This window comes from Bolinopsis microptera, chromosome 6, assembly GCF_026151205.1.
Source record: "Bolinopsis microptera isolate Bmic1 chromosome 6, MBARI_Bmic_1.0, whole genome shotgun sequence".
Lineage (NCBI taxonomy): Eukaryota > Metazoa > Ctenophora > Tentaculata > Lobata > Bolinopsidae > Bolinopsis > Bolinopsis microptera.
In genome coordinates this window covers 11,243,716-11,264,421 of record NC_087077.1, presented here as the reverse complement: position 1 = coordinate 11,264,421, position 20,706 = coordinate 11,243,716, and the positions used below count along the sequence as shown (strand labels likewise).

The 20,706-nt window shown below is 36.9% G+C and overlaps 3 protein-coding genes across 3 annotated transcripts; 1 reads left to right on the top strand and 2 right to left on the bottom strand.

Moving 5' to 3' along the window:
- Positions 1–4,549: 4,549 nt before the first annotated feature.
- On the bottom strand, positions 4,550–15,116 carry LOC134816978 (RNA 3'-terminal phosphate cyclase-like protein). The gene is made up of 6 exons (XM_063826038.1): positions 14,867–15,116; positions 14,596–14,732; positions 12,309–12,479; positions 5,574–5,722; positions 5,206–5,333; positions 4,550–5,000 (listed from the first exon to the last, which is right to left on the bottom strand). The coding sequence occupies exons 1-6, from the start codon at positions 15,102–15,104 to the stop codon at positions 4,717–4,719; spliced, it is 1,107 nt and encodes a 368-aa protein (XP_063682108.1). The 5' UTR covers positions 15,105–15,116; the 3' UTR covers positions 4,550–4,716.
- LOC134816979 (uncharacterized) lies at positions 9,374–11,059 on the top strand. Its single transcript, XM_063826039.1, has 3 exons — positions 9,374–9,483; positions 9,659–10,465; positions 10,666–11,059. The coding sequence occupies exons 2-3, from the start codon at positions 9,681–9,683 to the stop codon at positions 10,721–10,723; spliced, it is 843 nt and encodes a 280-aa protein (XP_063682109.1). The 5' UTR covers positions 9,374–9,483; positions 9,659–9,680; the 3' UTR covers positions 10,724–11,059.
- A 410-nt stretch (positions 15,117–15,526) lies between the features above and the next one.
- LOC134817083 (RWD domain-containing protein 2B-like) lies at positions 15,527–16,710 on the bottom strand. The gene has a single exon (XM_063826187.1). The coding sequence runs from the start codon at positions 16,573–16,575 to the stop codon at positions 15,784–15,786; it is 792 nt and encodes a 263-aa protein (XP_063682257.1). The 5' UTR covers positions 16,576–16,710; the 3' UTR covers positions 15,527–15,783.
- Between the last annotated feature and the right edge of the window lie 3,996 nt (positions 16,711–20,706).

Here is a 20,706-nt window from a genome sequence, read left to right as displayed (position 1 = left end):
AACGAGGATTCTTTTTGTATATGGTAGCTTTGCGACCGTGCGTGCGTGCCTGCGAGCGTACGTGCCCTATAAGTTATAACTTTGCGGAGTTTGTCACTCCGCAAAGTTATTTTGCGCAATATTCTGAAATCTGAATTAAATTGGTATTGGCGCGCAACGCTGAACCGATCAAGTAAATCGTTAATTTCACCATGTACGTACCATTATCCAACTAGCTAGGCACTAATTGATAGCATGTTATTTCGAGTTAGTATTATAGTATTACCATTTTGCACAGATCCGTGTCATATCAGGTGCATAAACAATAAACATATGGTTAGTGTTACATAGAAATATATACGATTTTCAAATTTATTATGGAATTAACTGGGCGGCGCTCGGCTTATCATTCCGCCATATCTGCATGCTTATAAAGTATAATCAGTAAAGCCTGGGGTCCCCAGGTTGTATGGAATATGATAAATACGCCATCATGATCACGGATCGGGAAATTGAGCGGCCATCCACAAAAGAAAAGCGGCCGCATTTCTTGTTGACTTAAAAAGGTTGTAACAACACATCCTTTTAAGATGCGATTTAAAAAAATATGACATGCCTGTAGAAAAGAACAATTTAGCTAAAAATGTTGGCTCGATATCACAAAAAATAATTTAATTATAGCATCTCAACCAAAACAATTATTTTTTCCGAAAGATGTACTTTAACCAGGAAATGCTCGATTAAAGAAATGGGGGTTCTCAAACAAAATTTGTTTCGTGCGGAGACGGTGCGCTAGATGGTCACTGAAGTTCCTGAGGTCATTTAGAGATTTAGGTTGGCCGACACAAACCCCTGTTTTGGTGTATGCCTCCTTAAAAAGTTCTCCTCCATTGACAAATCGGCAATTTTGACGGGGAAGGTAGCGTTTCTGAAGTTTGTGATCATTGCCAATCGATCCGTCGTGAAAATTTAGCTTTGTAAGTATCGATTATAAGCTTCAGTCGACAGAATCAACATTTAATTGAAAGTATAATGGCTTTTAAGCACTTTCGTGAGAAAACGTGCTCGTTTTCACAAAAGTGCTTCGCTCGACCGGGATACCGGCCGGGATTTGGCATTTTTTCCCGGTCCCGGTCCCGACCGGGATTACCGTTCTGGCCGGGATATTAGCCGGGATTTTCAAAACAGAATTTCGATCTTTTTAATCCAATTTAGCTTCAAATTCATATTCTATTACTTTGACTTAGACAAATGAAACGACTGTTAAGAATCGAACTAATCGAAATGAAAATCGAAACTCGAAGGATTGATTAGATTTCAGGCTCATCTAAATCCGAAGATATAACGATGTTGATATCAATGTTGTCATCCTCTGCTTCTCTTAGGTCTCTAGCAGGTGGCAAATTAATACTAGAAATATCGTGAAAATCTCGGTCCCGATCCCGGTTCCGGCCGGGATTAAGCTGATCCCAGTCCCGGCCGGGATTTCAGTTTCATCCCGGTCCCGGCCGGGACAAAATTCCGATCCCCCTGCAATAATTTGTTTTTTTTTTCAGGCCAAAAGACCCACGCGCACGATCACCAAATTACTGTCACTAGGCCAGTTTTAGACGTAGAAAACAATGCAACCATTTTCAGTTTCCGAAATGTCACCATGTTTTACTTTTAGATAAACGGCATCCGTTTTCAAAAATGGTCTTTTAGGGGTGTTTCTAATGACCAGGGTCTTAAGCACTTTCTAGTTTCTCTGAAAAATGACTTTCTAAGAAATACCCTTCTTATCACTCCACATCTGTTTTTGCAAAAACAAAAGCATTTAGTGTTATCACTTTCCTCATACGTGTAGTGCAAAAAATTTAAATAGCCATAAGTCAACGAGCTTAAGTAGTTAATAGTAAGTCTAGTAGCTGAAAGTTGACTAAGATCATGCAAAAAACGCCGCCGAGGTTTAGGATTCATAAACTCGACCCAATTTTACTACGTATGTGATTTATTGGGTCAGGAATATCGAAGAGAACATTTAAATTCCTGTGTCTGATCATAAGTCTGCTAAGGTCGACGGTCGCTGGCTTCCGAGCTAAAGTAGTTAATAGAATAATAGTACTAGTAGCTAAAAGTTGACTAAGATCATGCAAAAAACGCCGCCGAGGTTTAGGATTCATAAACTCGACCCAATTTTACTACGTATGTGATTTATTGGGTAAGGAATATCGAAGAGAACATTAAAATTCCTGTCATCCTGTGTCTGATCTCGAGTCTGCTAAGGTCGATGGTCGCGTCGCTTGCTGCAATAAGCGGAAACAGGAAAGCCTTCTTGCCTACATTCCTGTATGTGATTTTAGATCACTGGTCTATTGGATCAATGGATCAGGAAAACTGAAGGAAATATAGGAAAGGATTGTGTCGTCGATTAAAATGGGGTCGTTCACATATGACGTAATCAGCCGAGGGGGGTTTCAAATGCTTACGGTTGATTACGGGGGCCTAGGGGGGGGGGGGGGTTTTGGTCGTTGATTATGTAATCAAAAGTTTAATTTTTTACCGATTTTCAAAATACCAATTGGACAATTTTCGTTAATTATGTAATCAAAATTTTCGTTTTTTAAACCAATTTTCGTTTAGTAAGTGCTTTGCGATTATTTCATTCATTAATCCGTTGTGATAGCTGGGTCTTGATTACGGGAGGGGGGGTCAAACCTTGATTACGTTATATAGGGGGGGTTCGGTCTTGATTACGGTTGATTACGGAGGGGGGGGGGGGTAAAATTGCCAAAATATTGATTACGTAATATGTGAACGACCCCTATATTCTCTTCGATATTCCTGACCCAATAAATCACATACGTAGTAAAATTGAGTCCCGTTTATAAATCCTAAACCTCGGCGGTTTTTTTCGCATGATCTTAGTCAACTTTTAGCTACTAGTAATATTAACTGCTTTAGCTCGTTGACTTATGGCTAATTTTAAATTTGTTTGCACTACACGTATGAGGAAAGTGATAACACTAAATGCTTTTTGGTTTTGCAAAAACAGATGCGGAGTGATAAAGATAAAATATCAACAAAGCATATCAAGTGGGTACTTCTTAGAAAGTCCTTTTTAACACAGTCGAACCTTTTCATTGCTTGTATTCATGGGGGCCAACAGGCAACGTTACGCCACTGATGCCCCGATTACTCATGCCCCGATTACTATAGTAATTGACCTTTCTAGATCCATCTTGAGATGTACAGTCTGTCGTTTTCATTTTGGAAATTTCAGATTTTTCAGAACTATTCCTGAGAACCATTGGATACATTCGCCGACCCCCCGAAACCCCCCTTTTTGGAACCCCCTAAAATGCAAAAAATGATAATTTTTTGCATTTTATAGGAAAGGAATGTGTCGTCGATTAATATGCTACAACTTTCCTGCACAGAAAAGCATATAGAAGATCAGTTCCCAGATAATTTTCATATTAATTTTCTACCAGCTATTCCAGACGCTTATTCTGCGCGATATCTTGTTAATTAGATTTTAGCCAATTTTCAAAGCTCATACGAATCACAAGAGATGATCGGACACGGAAGTGTTCAGTTTTTCTGACGCAAATTACGTCTTGTCATTTATTAGAATAACTCTGTTGCCTACCACGTTATAATATTTATGAGAGCAATACTTTTTATTGTGCACGATTTAAGACTTTAATACTAGTAACTAAAAGTTCACTAAGATCATGTTTTAAAGGCGCCGAGGTTTATAATTTATAAACTCGGCCCAATTTTACTATTTTTAATATTCCGTAAAGCCGTAAGTGATTAAATGAGCAGTTGAGTGGGGGGGGGTTTTGGTCGTTGATTACGTAATCAAAATTTTCTTTTTTACCCTCTAGAATAGTAACAATTTGACAATATTTTAATTCAAATTCCACTCAATTTCAGTTTTCACTCTGGCAGTGATACAATTTAAAAATTGATCGGATATCCGACTATATTAAGTAGTTTAGAAAGTTAGAAGGTGATCGGCCGGATATCAATCAGAAATTTTATTAATTTCCAGGAAAAATTTTCGAGGGCTAGGTCCTGAAAAATATTTTCGGCTAATAATGATCAGGGTGACATGAACTGTTATGTGGAGAAATGTATGTAGTTTCCAGGAAAACTTTTAAAATGTTTGACTTTTCGGCCCGAGTTATTCTCGATACGTACATTGAAAGGCAGTCTCCCCGCGAGGGTGAGGTGGGGACTCCGAAATCGGGACCCCTAAGAGAATAGACACTGACTGACACGCTGCAACACGTGCAGCCTTCCCAATACCGGAATACTAGAACAATACCAGTTCAACAGAATAATAAAACAAGATTATTAATGCAAGATTGCACAGTTCCCCAGTCCCACTCACTGCATATTATAATACGTTTAGAAAGTTTGTAGCGACAAATTTGTCTCATATCAGGCAAAATCGCGCTAATAATCAAATTGTTAGGTAAATTATTTTGTTTTTCGCTTCTAAAATGTTAAACTCTTGGTGAAGACGTGGCTTTTGTCGAGAATAATTCTAATTTCAAATACCACAATAATGAAAGTGTGTTGTGTTAAAACTGTTAAAACTTCATCAGCAAAATTCACAATTTCTGTCAGTAAATAAGTTACGAATAAATGCCCCAGAAGAGAAAACTCTCAAAAACAATTAAAAATAGATTAAAATCAGGTCGGCAGAAAAATATTACAGCTTACACCAGATACATAACAAAGGTCCTAAGTCATCGATCTGTTCATGTTTTCAAATCCAATACCCAAACAAGACATAACCAAAGTAGAGCCCAAACCTTTTTTATTACCAGGCTCATCCACATTTATTTTCTCAACTTTAATCTTAAAAACAATGCCAAAAAAGAGTTTAAGGTTACGGAGAAATGAGATGGTGTAAGGAGTTAAGGGTCCTAGCCGAACAGAGGACACGTGGTGTTGAGTCAGTGCCATGTAGAGGAGAACAAGATACTGGTGTGAGCTGTCCACACAGCCTCCCGCGTGCACTGCATCTGTAATTTAATTGTGTTTTTGAAAGACAGTAATTTTAACCTAAGGCTGTATTCTCAATAATTATACTAAGTTTTCCCTCAATACTCGTTATTATTTCCAAGATGACCCTGGTATTGTAAGTTTCTTCCTTGTTTTTAACCATTATTATACTCTTTCATAACGAAATTTATATTGGGCTTTATATTATAAAATATTCAAGCTAACCCAATAAATGGTGAGTGGTGGTTAGAGCTAGATCCTCAGGTAGAGTCTGTTGGGTTGCTGTGTTATCACAACATAATGTCACATCAGTTGTGCTCTCTGTGTACAACGTTAAACTGTGTCCTGGTGAACTGAAACAAAATAATTAGATACTTAGATTAAGGTGTCTGTCTTAGTTTTTACCAAATTATAACTTTTACTTGTTCACACTTCACAACATAACTTTTAAGAGTACAGATTTAGCCAGTTTCGAGACTAACAGAAGGAAGGGTTACGTAAACTAATAATCAATTTGTTCGCAAAGTTATATAAAAATCAATGCAAGAAGAAAATGAATAAGATCTTTTCCAATACTATAATCAGCGACGTACTTTCCGGATTGTGCTCCCTTCAAATGTTCATTGTAGATGTATACATCAGGTATGAAGTCGTTGAGAACGCCGCGCGCCTTGTCTATTACACGTGGGTTTGTGGCAGGTGACATCCGCGCACAAGAAGCTACCCCTCGTATCCTCTTAATCTGAAACAAGAGAGACGGTTTATTCAATTATTGTAACGACTGATCTGTGCTCTTAGCAAATTAGCAAACTTCAGATGGCGAACTCAACCCTAACGGCTATATATATATATACTAGTGTAACCCGGCCTACGGCCGGGATTTCACTGCCGCAGTTAAAAAGGGTAGGAGTAATTACCCGCTGAGTCAAAACCCGCATTAGGTGACCCAATAGTTTCTTAAACAATAATCTCATAATCAGTTATTTCTTGTGGATAATTAAGTCATTATTAGCCATGAGGCACCACACTCCATGATCATAAGGTCTGAACACCGAGTATTACACCTCATCACTCCCGTCTTGAACCGCTTTCTATTTTTATTTAAATCGTTATAGAAATTAACCCTTGTTAACTCCGCACCACACCCGCATATTATATTTGAAAACACGCATAACATTGTCGTATGAACTCTCTCTCTCTCTCTCTCTCTCTGCAGTCCAAACAGACCCCAAACACTAACAGTCCCCCCTCCCCTAATAAGCTTAAGGTATAACATTACAGCGAATCTTCCAGGCTAATCCAATTATGACGCTACTTAAATGCAGCTATAACATATTACACAGTAATGAGAGAGAGAGAGCAAGCCCCGTAACTCTTGCCGTTCTGCTCACGCAATTTTATGTAACATTTGTGGTACAAAACCATCAATTAAACCACTTACCATCGGCCGATTTAAAAAAAAATTTCCTATGGGCTTCATCAGAGTTTTGTCGACACTATACCGAAAAAATCAGTCCCGTAACTCTTACCGTTTTTTTGTATAACCGACCGGAAATTACACACGGACAGACAGACAGACAGACACACACACACACACACATTCTGGTGTTATTAAGGTGATCATAAGATGATAACAATATGTAATAATATGATGAGCAGAAACTTAAGTAAGTGCAACGGGACAAAAAACGTGCTAAGAATACCTTATTCTCTTATTCAAGTTAAACTAGTTAAACACCTTATTATTACACCTAACTGACTAAATACCTTATTCAAGTTATACTAATTAGACTTCTTATTTAAATAAATAAGGTTATATTATAACGCAAAATACCCGTTTTCAGAAACTTTTATTTTAATATTCATTAAGTCATTACAATCTATTACTGTTCACATATATAATAATGCAAAATGATTCCATCGGTTCCGCTATTGAACGATTGTAGAAACTATTTGTAAATAAACATGACGTATTATATTATTTTGGTCATACGATTGCTTCCAGAAGACCTGTTCAGTGTTTCAGAGAGGATTCAGCAGGCCAGACAACTCTGTTAAACCTTTTAAGGCCAGAGGGCCAGGGGGTCGGGGGGGAGGGGGGGGGGGGGGTAAACGGTCAAAAAATTGACCATAATTTTACTATTTAAACATATTATTATTTATATGATTATAAAAGCGATGCCCATCGATGCTCATCGAAGCCCATTTGACCAAAAATAGAGGAATAAATGAGCAATGGGGTTTTCCGTCTTTTTTCGTCTCCATTTTTCTGTTACTATCAATGGATCTTGATCAAATTTCAATGGTCAATTATTATTGTCAATTTAAATTGTAATCAAAATACATATTAGTTCTATTTTACATTACACATCATTTTATTTGTCCCCTTTATTATTTCATTAGGATTATCTCCTAAATAATATTTATGACGGTTATTTGATATTCATTCTAGAACATTCTATTTAGCTTTATGAAGTGATTTTTATACTTTTACCTCTTATTTATTTACATAAATCATCATTCCGGTTTTTATTTTAACAGTTGCAGTTCCACATCAAATTTATACAGGTTATTACAGTTGATATATGTTTAAATATTTATGCGACATATGCAGCGGGGCTAGTGAATATATCAGATTACAGGATCCTTCTGGAAAATTAATGCCTCTTTATGCAGCTCCTCCTCACTCTAGTACCCCATTCTTCTTGAGAAAGCTCACCCATGCTTGTTTCATCCACTTTGTAGTATTAAAGTATTAAGTAGGGTGCTCCACGGCTCTCGAAAGCCGTGATGTTCCCTACTAAAATTAAATACTGCAATTTAAAAACCTCACGGTGAGTCACGCTCGGCCCAATAGGGCAGTGACCGAGAGTGCCCTTTTTCCCACGGTTTGTCGAATAATGTCGTATATTGTCATTCCCTGTCAAAAATTGTCATTCCCTGTCAAATCTTGTCGTATATTGTCAATTCCCTGTCAAAAATTGTCATTCCCTGTCAAATCTTGTCGTATATTGTCAATTCCCTGTCCAAAATTTCCATTCCCTGTAAAATTTTGTCGTATATTGTCAATTCCCTGTCAAAAATTGTCATTCCCTGTCAAATCTTGTCGTATATTGTCAATTCCCTGTCAAATCTTGTCGTATATTGGCACATATTGTCACATATTGTCGTAAACTTGTCATGACATTGGGCACTCTCGGTCACTGCCCCTAATACGAGATCTATGTAAGCCCACTTTACAATTAGTCTACGATAATAATCGCATGATACTCGCGTTATTTTAAGCAAAGGCCTTCTTGTGAATATTGAGAAAACATGTTTTTTTGGTTTCCAGCCCCCCTAACAAGCAGTAGTCAGACTGGTTTTGCAGCGTTTGTTACCTGGAGTTCAGTCTGGGTAAATTATCTAAACTTATTACAATAATTAAAACGAAAACGAACAATTTACAGACGATCTTGCGAATCAATTGTCCGGTTCCGTTAAACTGTCAACGCAAAATTTCTTGTAGCATAGTTCCAAGGTGTTCAGAGTATGAAGCCCCCAGCTCAATCTGCTCAATTTCCATGAGCAAATAATCCATCAAAACCAGACTTTGATTAATTCATAATTGTGTTATGATACGGGTACGGTCTGTCGTGATATCATGGATCGCTTAGGTTCCACCAGGATCTGGTAGTACTAGTCCTCATAATTCTGCGGCCTCTATGTACGGGGGACAAACGATGAAAATTGGAAGATAAAACTAGTTATAGTAATGTAATTTGGCAATCTGCAAAATTATAATATAATATTACAAAGTATAAGACGTTATAACTGCATATTTCCGGAATTTATACTCTTATATAGTTCAGGTTATTTCTGGCATATATAAGCTGTGCTTTAAGATTTCCCTTGCAGTTATAATCTTGGGAGTAATTCTTAGGATTCACCACAATCTGTTACAGTCTCTTCTGCAAATGCTGTCATTTTGATTCTACCATGTCCATTTTTCTCCATGTCCATTTGGTCAAAATCTGGTCGTCTTGGACAAAAATGGGTAAATGGACAAAAATGGGGTTGGATCACGTTTCGTAACATCTATATATATAATCCCAATAAATCTGCGAATTAAGCGTTCATTATTTCATTCAAGGCATCGTAAACTTGGATACTGGTGGATAAGTGAGCCATATTTGTTCTAGCAAGTGACACTGGACAATAATACTCGAATAATCAATATCACGTGTCGAAACAAATATGGTTCACCTTTCACCTTTTATTAAATTCTAATTAATTTTACCTCTTTAAAAACTTAATAATACTTTTTTAACTACAACTATCCACGTTAGCCTAACTCCTCGTTTAATTTGTTAAGTTTACTTGAAACCAAATATTATGTACCCCTTTTTGTGAAAGCCACCGTACAGGAAGGCTTACAGTCGACGCCGACCATCAGAAGGAGATGTACCACTTCTATCTTGATTTGCGTGCCGCCCCTCAACTCGGCTGAGTTCTGACAGTAGAGTGGGTCATGATACTTTATAGAACTATAATATAGTTACTATGTTATATTTCCGTACATAATCTTATTAATCAGGATAATATGTTTATCACCCGTCGAATAAAGATCTAATAACCAAACTGTTCGGTTTTTGTTTGTAGACATTTCCTCGATACCTAACACTGGTTACTTCCATAGCTACCATATCCCAAGAATCACCATGTCGTCCAACTACTCCAACAATATGATGAACGCACTCTGGAACTTCATGGCCCCTGGTTTCTACAACTACGGTCGAATCGACCCTGATGCGGACGTGGAGTCTATCCCGGATCTTAGCCAAGCTAATGAAGACATGGTTCACTACCTTATCGCAGAGCTGGGAATCACGAAAGATGCTAGGCTACTAGAGCTGGGTTGTGGTAAAGGAATGTATACCATTAGGATAGCTGAAGAAACAGGTTGCACTTACACTGGCATTGAAATAAATGAAGAGTACGTCGAAAACGAGTGCAAGAAGCGGGCCAAGCTGCATGGAGTAAGTGACCAGGGAGAATTCATAACGGGTTCCATGATTGATCTTTTACAACATGTTAGAAACCAGACCTTCACTCACATCATGATGAACCAAACCATGTACTACTGCCACAACGACCTGAATAACCTGTTCGATCAGATAGCCAGTGTCAGCACTGAAGAAACCAAGATCTTCTCCTGGGACTTCGTTCGCAGGTGCGGCTGGGAAGACTGCAAGATACCTAACTCACATTTGAAGTTGCCACATCCTATACTAACCAAGGAGGAGGTCTTTAGGATGATTGAAAAGTCAAAGCTGGACCTGGCTGGATTTGTGGACGCAACAGACACCATTATACCCGGTTACAAGATCATGGAGCGGGAATGCAGGAAACGAGATCCAGACCTGACATCCCTGACTTATCCAAGAATGGGCAGGGGCTTTATGACTGGACTGCTGGCGTGTGTTTATTACCATCTTAAGCTACAGTAAGTGTCTTATTAATAAAGCTTTTGTTATTTAGGATATGATAAGTTTAGTTATATAATTATGAATATCAATAATTTTCGAAGAACACGATGAATTGTGCAAAAAATATAACAAAAACTGTCGAATTTCATTGAACTAACCCTCACGCCAAATCTTATACATTGAATAAAATGAAAATTGACAATCTAACATCTTTCAGAACGGTACCACCGAAAATGAACATCGCACCAGGACGGTACACAAATGGCAACCACTAAGACGTCTTTACAACAAGAACTCGAGGAGCTTCCAACATCCTGACTCCTATCTTAATTTAAATAAGTAGTGATAGACTTTACAGTTTACATCCTAATATGGCACTAGCTTTGCCAGTAATATTATAGAATGGCTCAAGAAGACGTTCTTAACTTGCACGATAAATGACAGTGTAAAAAGGTGCATGACAAATACCCATACAAGATCAAAGTTTTGAATAAAGTTCTGAGTATAATATACTTCCGTTTAAGATGTTAATTTCACAATTTTCCGGTTTGTTAAATAATTTCCCATTTATTACATTTGAAATGGTGATTTTTGGTCCCATCTCAGCTCAATATATGTAGTCTTACTTGTTCTTATTTTAGCTTATAATTCTAGCCAATAATATGGGAGCTGTAATAAAACTGATCTATAACTGAGTAACTGGGCCGATTTAAAAGGCCGGGCCGCGATCATCAACCATGGCAGTTCATCTTTTATGATTGAAATATTATTATTCGTAGTAAAAAAAGGTCCCAAAATTTCGCACAATAGTTATGTACATAATCACAAATATTGGCGAACTTGTGCTAAAGATAGGACAAATCTTTGGTGAAAAATAAATACAAATATAATACACTTTTATGCAACTTGGTGTTTGAAATAAGGCAGCTGCAAAACTCTGGGTAGTTTATGTGCGTTCGTTCATGAAAAAGTTTGAGATTTTCAGGTCTATCATGAGCGTTGGGAACATGACATGGTACTTACAATAACGGGTCGTTCACATATTACGTAATATGTACAATCACTTTTTGACAATTTTTAACCCCCCCCCCCCCCCCCCAGCCCCCCTCCCCCTCACCTTCTGTAATCAGTTTTACACAATATAGTTATTGTGTCAAAATTACGCTGGCGTCATCATTTGGAAACCCCCCTCCCCCTCGGCTGATTACATAATATTCACTGAACGACCCCTAATGAAATTACGGTCGTCATCCCTTCGACACTATAGTACTATTATCACCCAGTACACTAAAACCCCAGTTGACCTCATCCCGATTTACCACGGCTACTCTCGCCAAAATCCGTTGCAAATTGGAGTTTCACTGTGCTAAACAGAAATGTTTCTTGAAAACTAAACTAAACTTGGTAAGGTTTATCCTCGTAGCAGGAAGGGTCATCAGATGTCTGACCACCGTGACGGCGTGTAGTCTACCAAGGAATTCGACCAGCTGCACGTATAACCGGAAACCGGCTCGGGTTATCCGGTATCAAAGCAAGAAACTTCGACAAACTGACTTTGAAGCTGGCAAACGTTTTATCGGCTTTCACTTCACAAAATCATGTTAATAACTCTATAATATTTAGTATTATAAACATCCCAAAAAAGCTGCCGTGATATTTGTCGAAATCTCTACGAAATCTCGGTTACCTTCTACAGACCTATTAAATATATTTTGACGAAAATAGCTCAGTCACTATTGGTATTCGTTTGGATTCAAAATTATAGTTGTAAAGAATCTTGCTGAACGTTTATATATAATTAAATAAGACTATATAAGGCTATGTGATATCTTCGTCAAAAAAAGATATAAATAATCTTACCTTGCCAGGATCCAGCCACTGGATAGGTTTCACAATTTTGAGGGAATTAGAGAAAAACACAACTTCTCCTCCTCCACCAGGAGAGTAGCCACGCTTGTTAATTGTTAGTTCTGCGCTGTGCAGTCCCAACTTCTTGCAATAACTCAATGTCACGTGCTTCAGAGTATCAACCTGAGACAAATAATTGCAAAATTTATAAACCATATTTGCAGGCATGGCATCATGGATTGTTAATGGACACGTTCATTTGAGTTTGAGGATATTGGTAAATATAAGTGACCCTTTTAAAAGGCACAGTGTAGTTGACTTTGTCACACTATGAAATTACACAAACCCTTGATGGTTAGGATAATCGTCTCATCCTCTAGGCTAACTTTGTCACATAACGATATCTTAATCAGGTGATAAGATATCGCTTAAATACGGCCGGCACGGAAATGGTTACATTGTCACACTATAAACATGTGACAGAGTAAATATGGACCCCTTGCTGCCGTTTTTGACCAAAATTTTGAGTGTCCAGTTGATTGGATGGGTACATATGACCATTACCTACATATTTGACGACTTTTTTCGTTAGATGGTGCACTCAGGTTTACTCTGTCACACATTTAAGAAAATATGTGAACAATGTTTAGGGAACCCTGATAAGCAATGCTGAGTAGTGTAGGTTTAGTTAATGGCCTGGAAGTGCTAGGAATTGTTATTATATCATATAGTCGCAAGGAATTAAAACACAGAAGGCACAGACAAGTTTACTTTGTCACATAATCTTGATGATATCTGAACATGTGTGAAATTGAACAAATAATGATATACCAGCTTAAACCCTTTGTATTACGTAATATGGATCAAACAACACTGCTAGTACCATGCACCAGTCACATAAATCATTAACGTGTGGTAATATGTTAACAGTGTCACAATTAAACTACCACAACATGGTCAAAAATAGGGTAATTTCGTCACAAAAAAATTATTATAACTCTCTCAGCTCCTTGCTGGCAAAATAACTAGTTAGTTTATCGACATTTTTTTGATGATAAAATTACATAGTATTCTAATAGAGGTATAGATCTTCAAAATAGGGGCAAGACATGTTTACTTTGTCACATCAGTTATTATTACAGTTAGGTAATCGTCATCACATTAACATATATTTTTTTGTAGTTTGGATTGATTTATTTAGGTAATAAGCAGGTGATAAGGCAGCCTATGCTAATTTTTACACACTATCTTGAAATTGTTGGGGCAGGAAAAGTTAATTTTGTCACATTTTTAGTGACTTTGACAAATTTAACCTAAAATTGTTAAACTTGAGCTCTGATGTTCTGGACAATATTCTACCAATTTTTTCTGAAAGAATGTTAAATTCTAATAGAGTTATAGAATATATAGATCTTCAAAATAGGGGCAAGACATGTTTACTTTGTCACATCAGTTATTATAAGAGTTATTACTTATTATAAGAGACTATTTCATTATATAATCATTGTTACGATTTCGTATAATTTTTTGTGACAATGTAAACATCAACTGATCTTAACTTGCATCAACTACATTGTCATCATGTAAAGTTTTCCCGCCTTTCAAACCAAAATCAGATATAAATAATTCGCCCAAAATTTTAAATTCCATATATTGTGACAGAATTAACCTCATTGTGCCTGTATTAGCTTACTATTCAAAGCAACATATTTTAGGGCTATGATTGGTACTCCGTACTTGGTAGATCAACCATCAAATAATGAGTAAAAAGGGTTTTGAGGACACCTCACAGTAGAATAGAGGTATGGTATTCTGAGTGTGACAAAGTTACCTAAATATTGCCTTGTAACCGTTCGATCCGTGCCCTTTAACCAATGTTGTATCATAATTGTTAGATTGACCTAATCTACTATGTTTCAGACCAAGGAATGATAATTAGACAACTGCAGTTAAATAAGTCACACAAAATGTGACATTTGAACCATTATAGTGCCTAACAACAATAGATTTTCTTTCTGAGCAGTGCATATGGGAGTATGGGTTACGCGGCTAATGTTCAGAACTTCTGAACGTGCTAGGTTAATAGATGTCAAAATTAAGCCACTATCGTCAAAAACGCTATTATTTTTGTTTACCAATATCCTCAAACTCAAATGAACGTGTCCTAATAGAAACAATGTTTATAATTATAATTGTTAGTTGCAACAGGTTACCAGAGATGAAAAAAGAAATAGAAGGCTTTATTTCATCGATCTAGAATGACGGATGTTGATCCGATTTCATAAAACATTCGACTTACATTAGGATGACCATGGCCGTGAGTAACTCCTCGCAGGGTAATATTAAACTTCTTCTTTGAAAACGCAGCAAGGCAGACCAAAACTTCCATGTAGTATCCAAGAGGAACTGATAAACTACATTCGTGTGAAACTTCTCCTGAGAAGGGGTTATCAGATTAAATAATAAGATTTGAATATATTTCAAGCGGATGATAAAATAAAGACTTTAGAATTTATAGCTGTCACGTTGGGTGAAGAGTTATCTCCACTAACAGTAACAACTGTACGAACCTCCAATGATGAATCCTGGGCTAAAGACCAATCTTGTTCCAGTTTCATTGAGTTTGGTTTTGGTTCCGTTAGTCAGCTCGTCAATAAGTTTCAATAGAGATACTTCGTAATCCGTTAATCCAAGTTCGTCCTCTAAATGTCTGATATCTTCAATCACTACTGGTTTTCCAGAGAGGAGTGATAAAATCAGAATCTGTCTAAACTCACCATCTCCTTTGAATGTTAGATACTTTGCCATACCTTGATGAGATAAACTGTAAAAGGTATCTGTAGCAACTAAATATTATTAGGTAATAGAAGTATGATATCGAATTATATACAATTTATACAAAATTTACGTACCTTACTCGGGAATATTATAGCGGGTTAATTTATGACTGGGAAAATTAATGACCGGGAAAAATATGGCGGAATTTTCCAAAACCCACCAAGCATCAAAATGTATTGCTATTAGTTAATAGTTTACCTTACTTGGGAACAATATATCGGGTTAATTTATGACTGGGAAAATTAATGACCGGGAAAATATGGCGGAATTTTCCAAAACCCACCACTTTATCCCAGTCATAATATTCCTGAGTAAGGTAGGTACTGTTAAACTTAATGTTTCACGATCTTTACAAATTTGTATGATTCTTCACAATTTGTGTTAATATATTGTGATGATTTCATTTGAAACTCAATATACAATGTACAATACAATACTTTAAATAATATTAAATTGTCACATTTTGACTAAGGCAATGAATGAGCCTTTCATGCTGAAGCAAATATCTAGTCGGCTAAACAACAACTTTTGGTCAGCATATCCAGTAGAATCCATACAAATAGGTAGGTTCAAATACCAGAAACACTTAATCTGGCCTAGTAGGAAGGCCAAATAGTTTTCTCAATGCCATCTTAAATGAATTTAAATTTTACACATTAAAAAGCACTTGAAATACATTATCTAAACCAATTTCAGAAAGAAATGTTCTAAATTGTCCTAAATCTTGATGCTTGTTATCTCTACCATGAACATCAAAGATTAACTCCTTAAAATTTTCGAATTTCATTTCTTCTGAGGACAGAGTAGGTTCTTCATGTTGAAGTTTTAAGAGTTGCCAATTCATAGCTCGTACCCGAGAGTTGAATTCTTTACAATTTTTTTTCAATCCTTCAATACAAATGATACCAGGTTTTCCTGGTAAAATAAAGCCAGTAAGACACCATTCTTTTGACCATTGGAGCATATTGGTGCGCTTTTCCCTGCTGTAAATGTGATGAGCATAATACCACACCCTTGAATAGATAGAAGCTTCAGGAAAGTCTGCAGGAGAGTCCTCTAAATTCCTAGACTGCAACTGATCGTTAACTATATCCAATAATAAGTTAGTCAGCTCTGACATAACCAGCAGTATGACAGAATCACCTTTGTTTTCAGAAAGGATGAGTTTTATTGAGTCATCAATTTGAAATTCTTGGCTGGAATCTAAAGCAGACCATGATATTCTTATCTCTGCAGACGCACCCTCTGGATAATCGCTGGGTAATAAAACCTCAAGATGGAGCTGGTCAAATTTGATGTTGAACCTTAATATAGGATGTTTTCCAGGATCATTTGCACAATCTTGACAATTAACCAAATCATGATTGTCAACCTCAATTTTCTCTGGATAAATACTTTCTATGATTTCTAATTCATCAAGTTTTTGTTGAGTAAGAGTCATATCAGACTGATCTCAAAGAAATGATTTTTCAACTGAGTTGTTATCTCAGTTACAAAGTCAACTTCCAAAAAGTTGGAAAGTTTGATGGGTGTGTCACTGTCATTCTGGAACCAAACAATTCATTCTGAAACTTAATGCTATTAAACAGAATACCAGTAGAGCCAGTTCCCAACTACATTTCAAGTACAGTTTGGTACAAATCCAGATTATTAAGCTTAACATTACCAACATTAAAAAATCAGTAGCTACCAAATTAGAAAAATTTCAGCAGTGCAACAATGAAATCGTTCAAGTGTCCAGAAATTAAAGATATTGAGTGATAACAAAATGGTAGTTTAACAAACTTACTCGAACTACTACTTTTGGACTCACGATCAAGCTGATCTAAAAAATTAGAGATACAAATTGTATTATTAGTGCAGTACAGAAATTAGATAACAGTCACTTAAAGTATCAGCGCCCAGCTGTAATTACACTACCTTCAGTCCCCCTTTGATGGTTACATCTTCAGCAGCAGCTAGTAAATCGTTACTGGGCGGCGCTCAGCTTGTAGGTTTACAACCTACCAGGACGCGCGCCGAGTTGGACTCGTCGACGGTTCCAATATATGGAACAGATATTTTACGAGTATCACCCGTTAACGCTCAGCCTGTCATTCCGCCGAATCTCTATTTTTTTTATTTTTTTTATTTGAAAATTCAATTAATCATTATATATATAAATCAAGCGTTAAATTTCAGCCATGCAAAAGTTTTCTAAGGTTAGTGTTCAAGCTGAATTATTATCCGTCATAATTAAGACTCAGTGTGGAAGAAACTTTTGTATATCAACATTCTATAGAGTAGGAACGCTTGGCTTAGATAATTTTGAATCTTTCAAGAAACATTTTGTTACTTTAGCATCTGCCAGAAAGTTGCAAAGGCACATTCTGGTAGGGGACTTTAATTTGGCTTCGATTTCTTGGCCAGATGGTCAGTCATCTTGTCAGCTACACTCTAGCTTTGTAAATTTTCTCACTGATGACCTCGGACATACACAACTTATTAGTTCCCCTACTCACAAGTCAGGCAACACCTTAGATCTTGTGTTCACTAACATTCAGAACCTTATTAAGAATGTTTAAGTTTTAGATCAAAACGAAATGTGTATGTCTGACCACTTTTGTATCACATTTGACATTGATATTAAGACCAAGTATATTAAGCAGCCTAAAAGAAAGATCTTTAATTATAGTAAAGGTAATTTTAGGGGCCTGAATTCTGAGTTATTTAGCATCGATTGGGATAATATATTTGAGTGTAATGATCCTTATCTTGCCTGGAGTCGATTCAGAGGAGTTCTCGGTGCAGCCTGTGATCGATGGATCCCTAAAAAGACCATTAAGTCTCAGTTCCAGCCCCCATGGTATGACTACGAATGTGATCGTCTCCTACGAAATAAGGAGAAATGGAGAATAAGGCATAAGGGGAGCAACTCTGAGTCTCATAAACAAAAGTTTCGTGCATTTCGCACAAAATTTAAAAATATGATGGACAAAAGAATGAGACTCAGTGTTGAGGATGACTCCGATGATGCTCTTATCTCCAAGAAATTCTGGACCTACGTTAAATCTAAATCAAAGTCAACCAGGATCCCTGAAACTGTCAAATATCATAATCGCTTTCGAAACAATCCATCTGATCAAGCTGCCCTTTTTAACGAATATTTTTATGAGCAGTTTTCTCAAGAGAGCGATTATGGCATTGACATAGATTTTCGTGATGATTGTTTTTCAAGTCTTGTGTTTAGTAGAGAAGATGTTCTGTTGATTCTTAAAAAGTTAAATCCTAACAAGGCCCCTGGCCCTGATGGGATTCATGGGAGAGTCCTTAAAAACTGTGCCCAAAGCCTTGCATACCCACTTAGTGTTTTATTTAACCTGTCTTTCTCGAGCGGATGCATACCCCCTGATTGGAAGCTGGCACTTGTAGTACCAGTGCACAAAAAGGGCGATAAGTCTTCGGTTGAGAACTACAGGCCTATCTCGTTAACATCTCTTGTAATGAAAGTCTTTGAAAGGTGCATAAAGACTGCATTATACGCTGCATGCTCTGATCTGTTGGATGACCGACAACACGGTTTTGTTAATGAACGTTCATGCACAACCCAAATGATACCTTTCACGGACAATCTTGCACTTGCATTGAATAACAGGTCCAGGACTGATATAATATATTTTGATTTTGCGAAAGCTTTTGATAGCGTTTCGCATGACCTTATTTTAAGTAAATTAAAGAATATTTTTAATGTCGATGGACTAATGCTTAAATTCATTAAGTCCTATCTTGAGGGGCGACAACAACAAGTAGTGATAGGAGGCCAAACGTCTTCTTCTCTACCAGTTCGGTCTGGTGTCCCTCAAGGTTCTATACTTGGCCCTTTATTGTTTGTGATATTTATAAATGACATGTTCTCCTGTGTCTCTGAAGGCACCAATATTGCCCTTTATGCAGATGACACTAAAATTTGGAGGGAGATTCTTGGTTACCCTGACCATCACATAATCCAAAATGACATCAATAGATTATATGATTGGTCAGTGAGAAATCGAATGAAGTTCCACCCACAAAAGTGCAAAGCCCTCTCTGTGTCCCTGCAAAGAAACGTGCTGGATAACTTGCCATTCAATACCTTCTTTTATAAACTTTCTGGAAGTGATATTGACTTTGTGCCCTCTCAGTCAGATTTAGGAGTCGCAATAAACTCCAGGTTTAATTGGGGTGCACAGTGTAAAGCGCTTGTTTCCAAAGCTACCTCTAGACTTGGACTACTTAAGAGAACATGTCATTTCACTACTGATAAAAGGCAGAAAAGATCGTTCTATTTAGCGTTAATTAGGTCTATATTTGAACATTGTTCTGTCATATGGTCCCCTCAATCTGCAACTCATCTTCAACAGTTTGTTGCTATCCAAAAGAGGGCTATTAAATGGATCAATGGTGAACCTTACTCCAGTTATAATGACGATAAACTTGCTACAGAGCAAAAGAAACTAAATATTCTCCCTGTTGAACAGAAGTTTATTTATAACGATCTTATGACCTTCTATAAAATAGTGAATAGCATAATTCCAGTTTCGCTCCCTACATATATAGTCCTATGCCGTCCAGAGGGCACCCGATACACTAGACACAATGCTCAAATAATTGATAGGTCGGATACTTCAACTTACATGAGTACCACTGTGCCCTGCTCGGATGCCTTCCGAAATAGCTTTTTTCATAGATCTATGCTGAAATGGAATAGTCTACCAGTATGTATCCGGCAGTCAGAGCGGATTTCTACTTTTAAGGCCAAACTGATCAAGTACCTCTGGGCTGCCGATACAGTCTGGCCAGATTAGCTCATCAGTCTTATGAGTCTAAGAAATTTGTTTTTGTTGGTTACAATTCTGTCCGTCCAATTTCCTATCTGCTTGTCCTTTTCTTTTTTCTTATCAGTTGTGACGGAATTGTAATGAACAAAATCAAATGAATCAAAATATATGTCATTGTAACTTTGCATGGCTGAAATGTAACGCTTGATTTATATATATAATGATTAATTGAATTTTCAAATAAAAAATTACAATGACATATTTTGGTATACTAAATGATAAATGGTACTGCAATATAAGTTGCTTAATGTTTGGCCGGATGACAACTAACGAGAAAAATAAACTTGATTATATAATAATTAATTCGGCTGAACCAACACATAGCAGGAGCCACATTAACGTTGGGGCCGTCTACCAAATTTGAATGACAAACATTAACAAGAAATCAAACATATCATAAATAATTATAAGGATTGTGTTCATTACAATTCCGTCACAACTGATAAAGAAAAAGAAAGGATGATGAACATAATAGCCTGAGGTCCCCAGATAAATAAATCGGACCATTCCTATTTGGCAATTAGCTTAGCAAGTTAATAAGTTTTAAACTAATTACAACACTACAAATCTATTACATTTATTGAGTTTCAGGAAGCAATGTCAATGGCGGGCCAAAAGGGGCACGAGGCCCTGGCCAGTAAGAAGCTCAAGAAGACTCTAAAGCCAAAGAAGAACTCTGTTATACTTCCTGTATTTGAAGACGGCTCGTGTAAACA

Coding starts and splice junctions, on each gene's coding strand:
- LOC134816978 (XM_063826038.1), bottom strand. CDS start 15,104: ATGGCAAAGTATCTAACATTCAAAGGAGATGGTGAGTTTAGACAGATT. Junction 14,733..14,866: donor CCCAGGATTCATCATTGGAG/GTTCGTACAGTT, acceptor ACCCCTTCTCAG/GAGAAGTTTCACACGAATGT. Junction 12,480..14,595: donor ACGGCCATGGTCATCCTAAT/GTAAGTCGAATG, acceptor TATTTGTCTCAG/GTTGATACTCTGAAGCACGT.
- LOC134816979 (XM_063826039.1), top strand. CDS start 9,681: ATGTCGTCCAACTACTCCAACAATATGATGAACGCACTCTGGAACTTC. Junction 10,466..10,665: donor TATTACCATCTTAAGCTACA/GTAAGTGTCTTA, acceptor AACATCTTTCAG/AACGGTACCACCGAAAATGA.
- LOC134817083 (XM_063826187.1), bottom strand. CDS start 16,575: ATGACTCTTACTCAACAAAAACTTGATGAATTAGAAATCATAGAAAGT.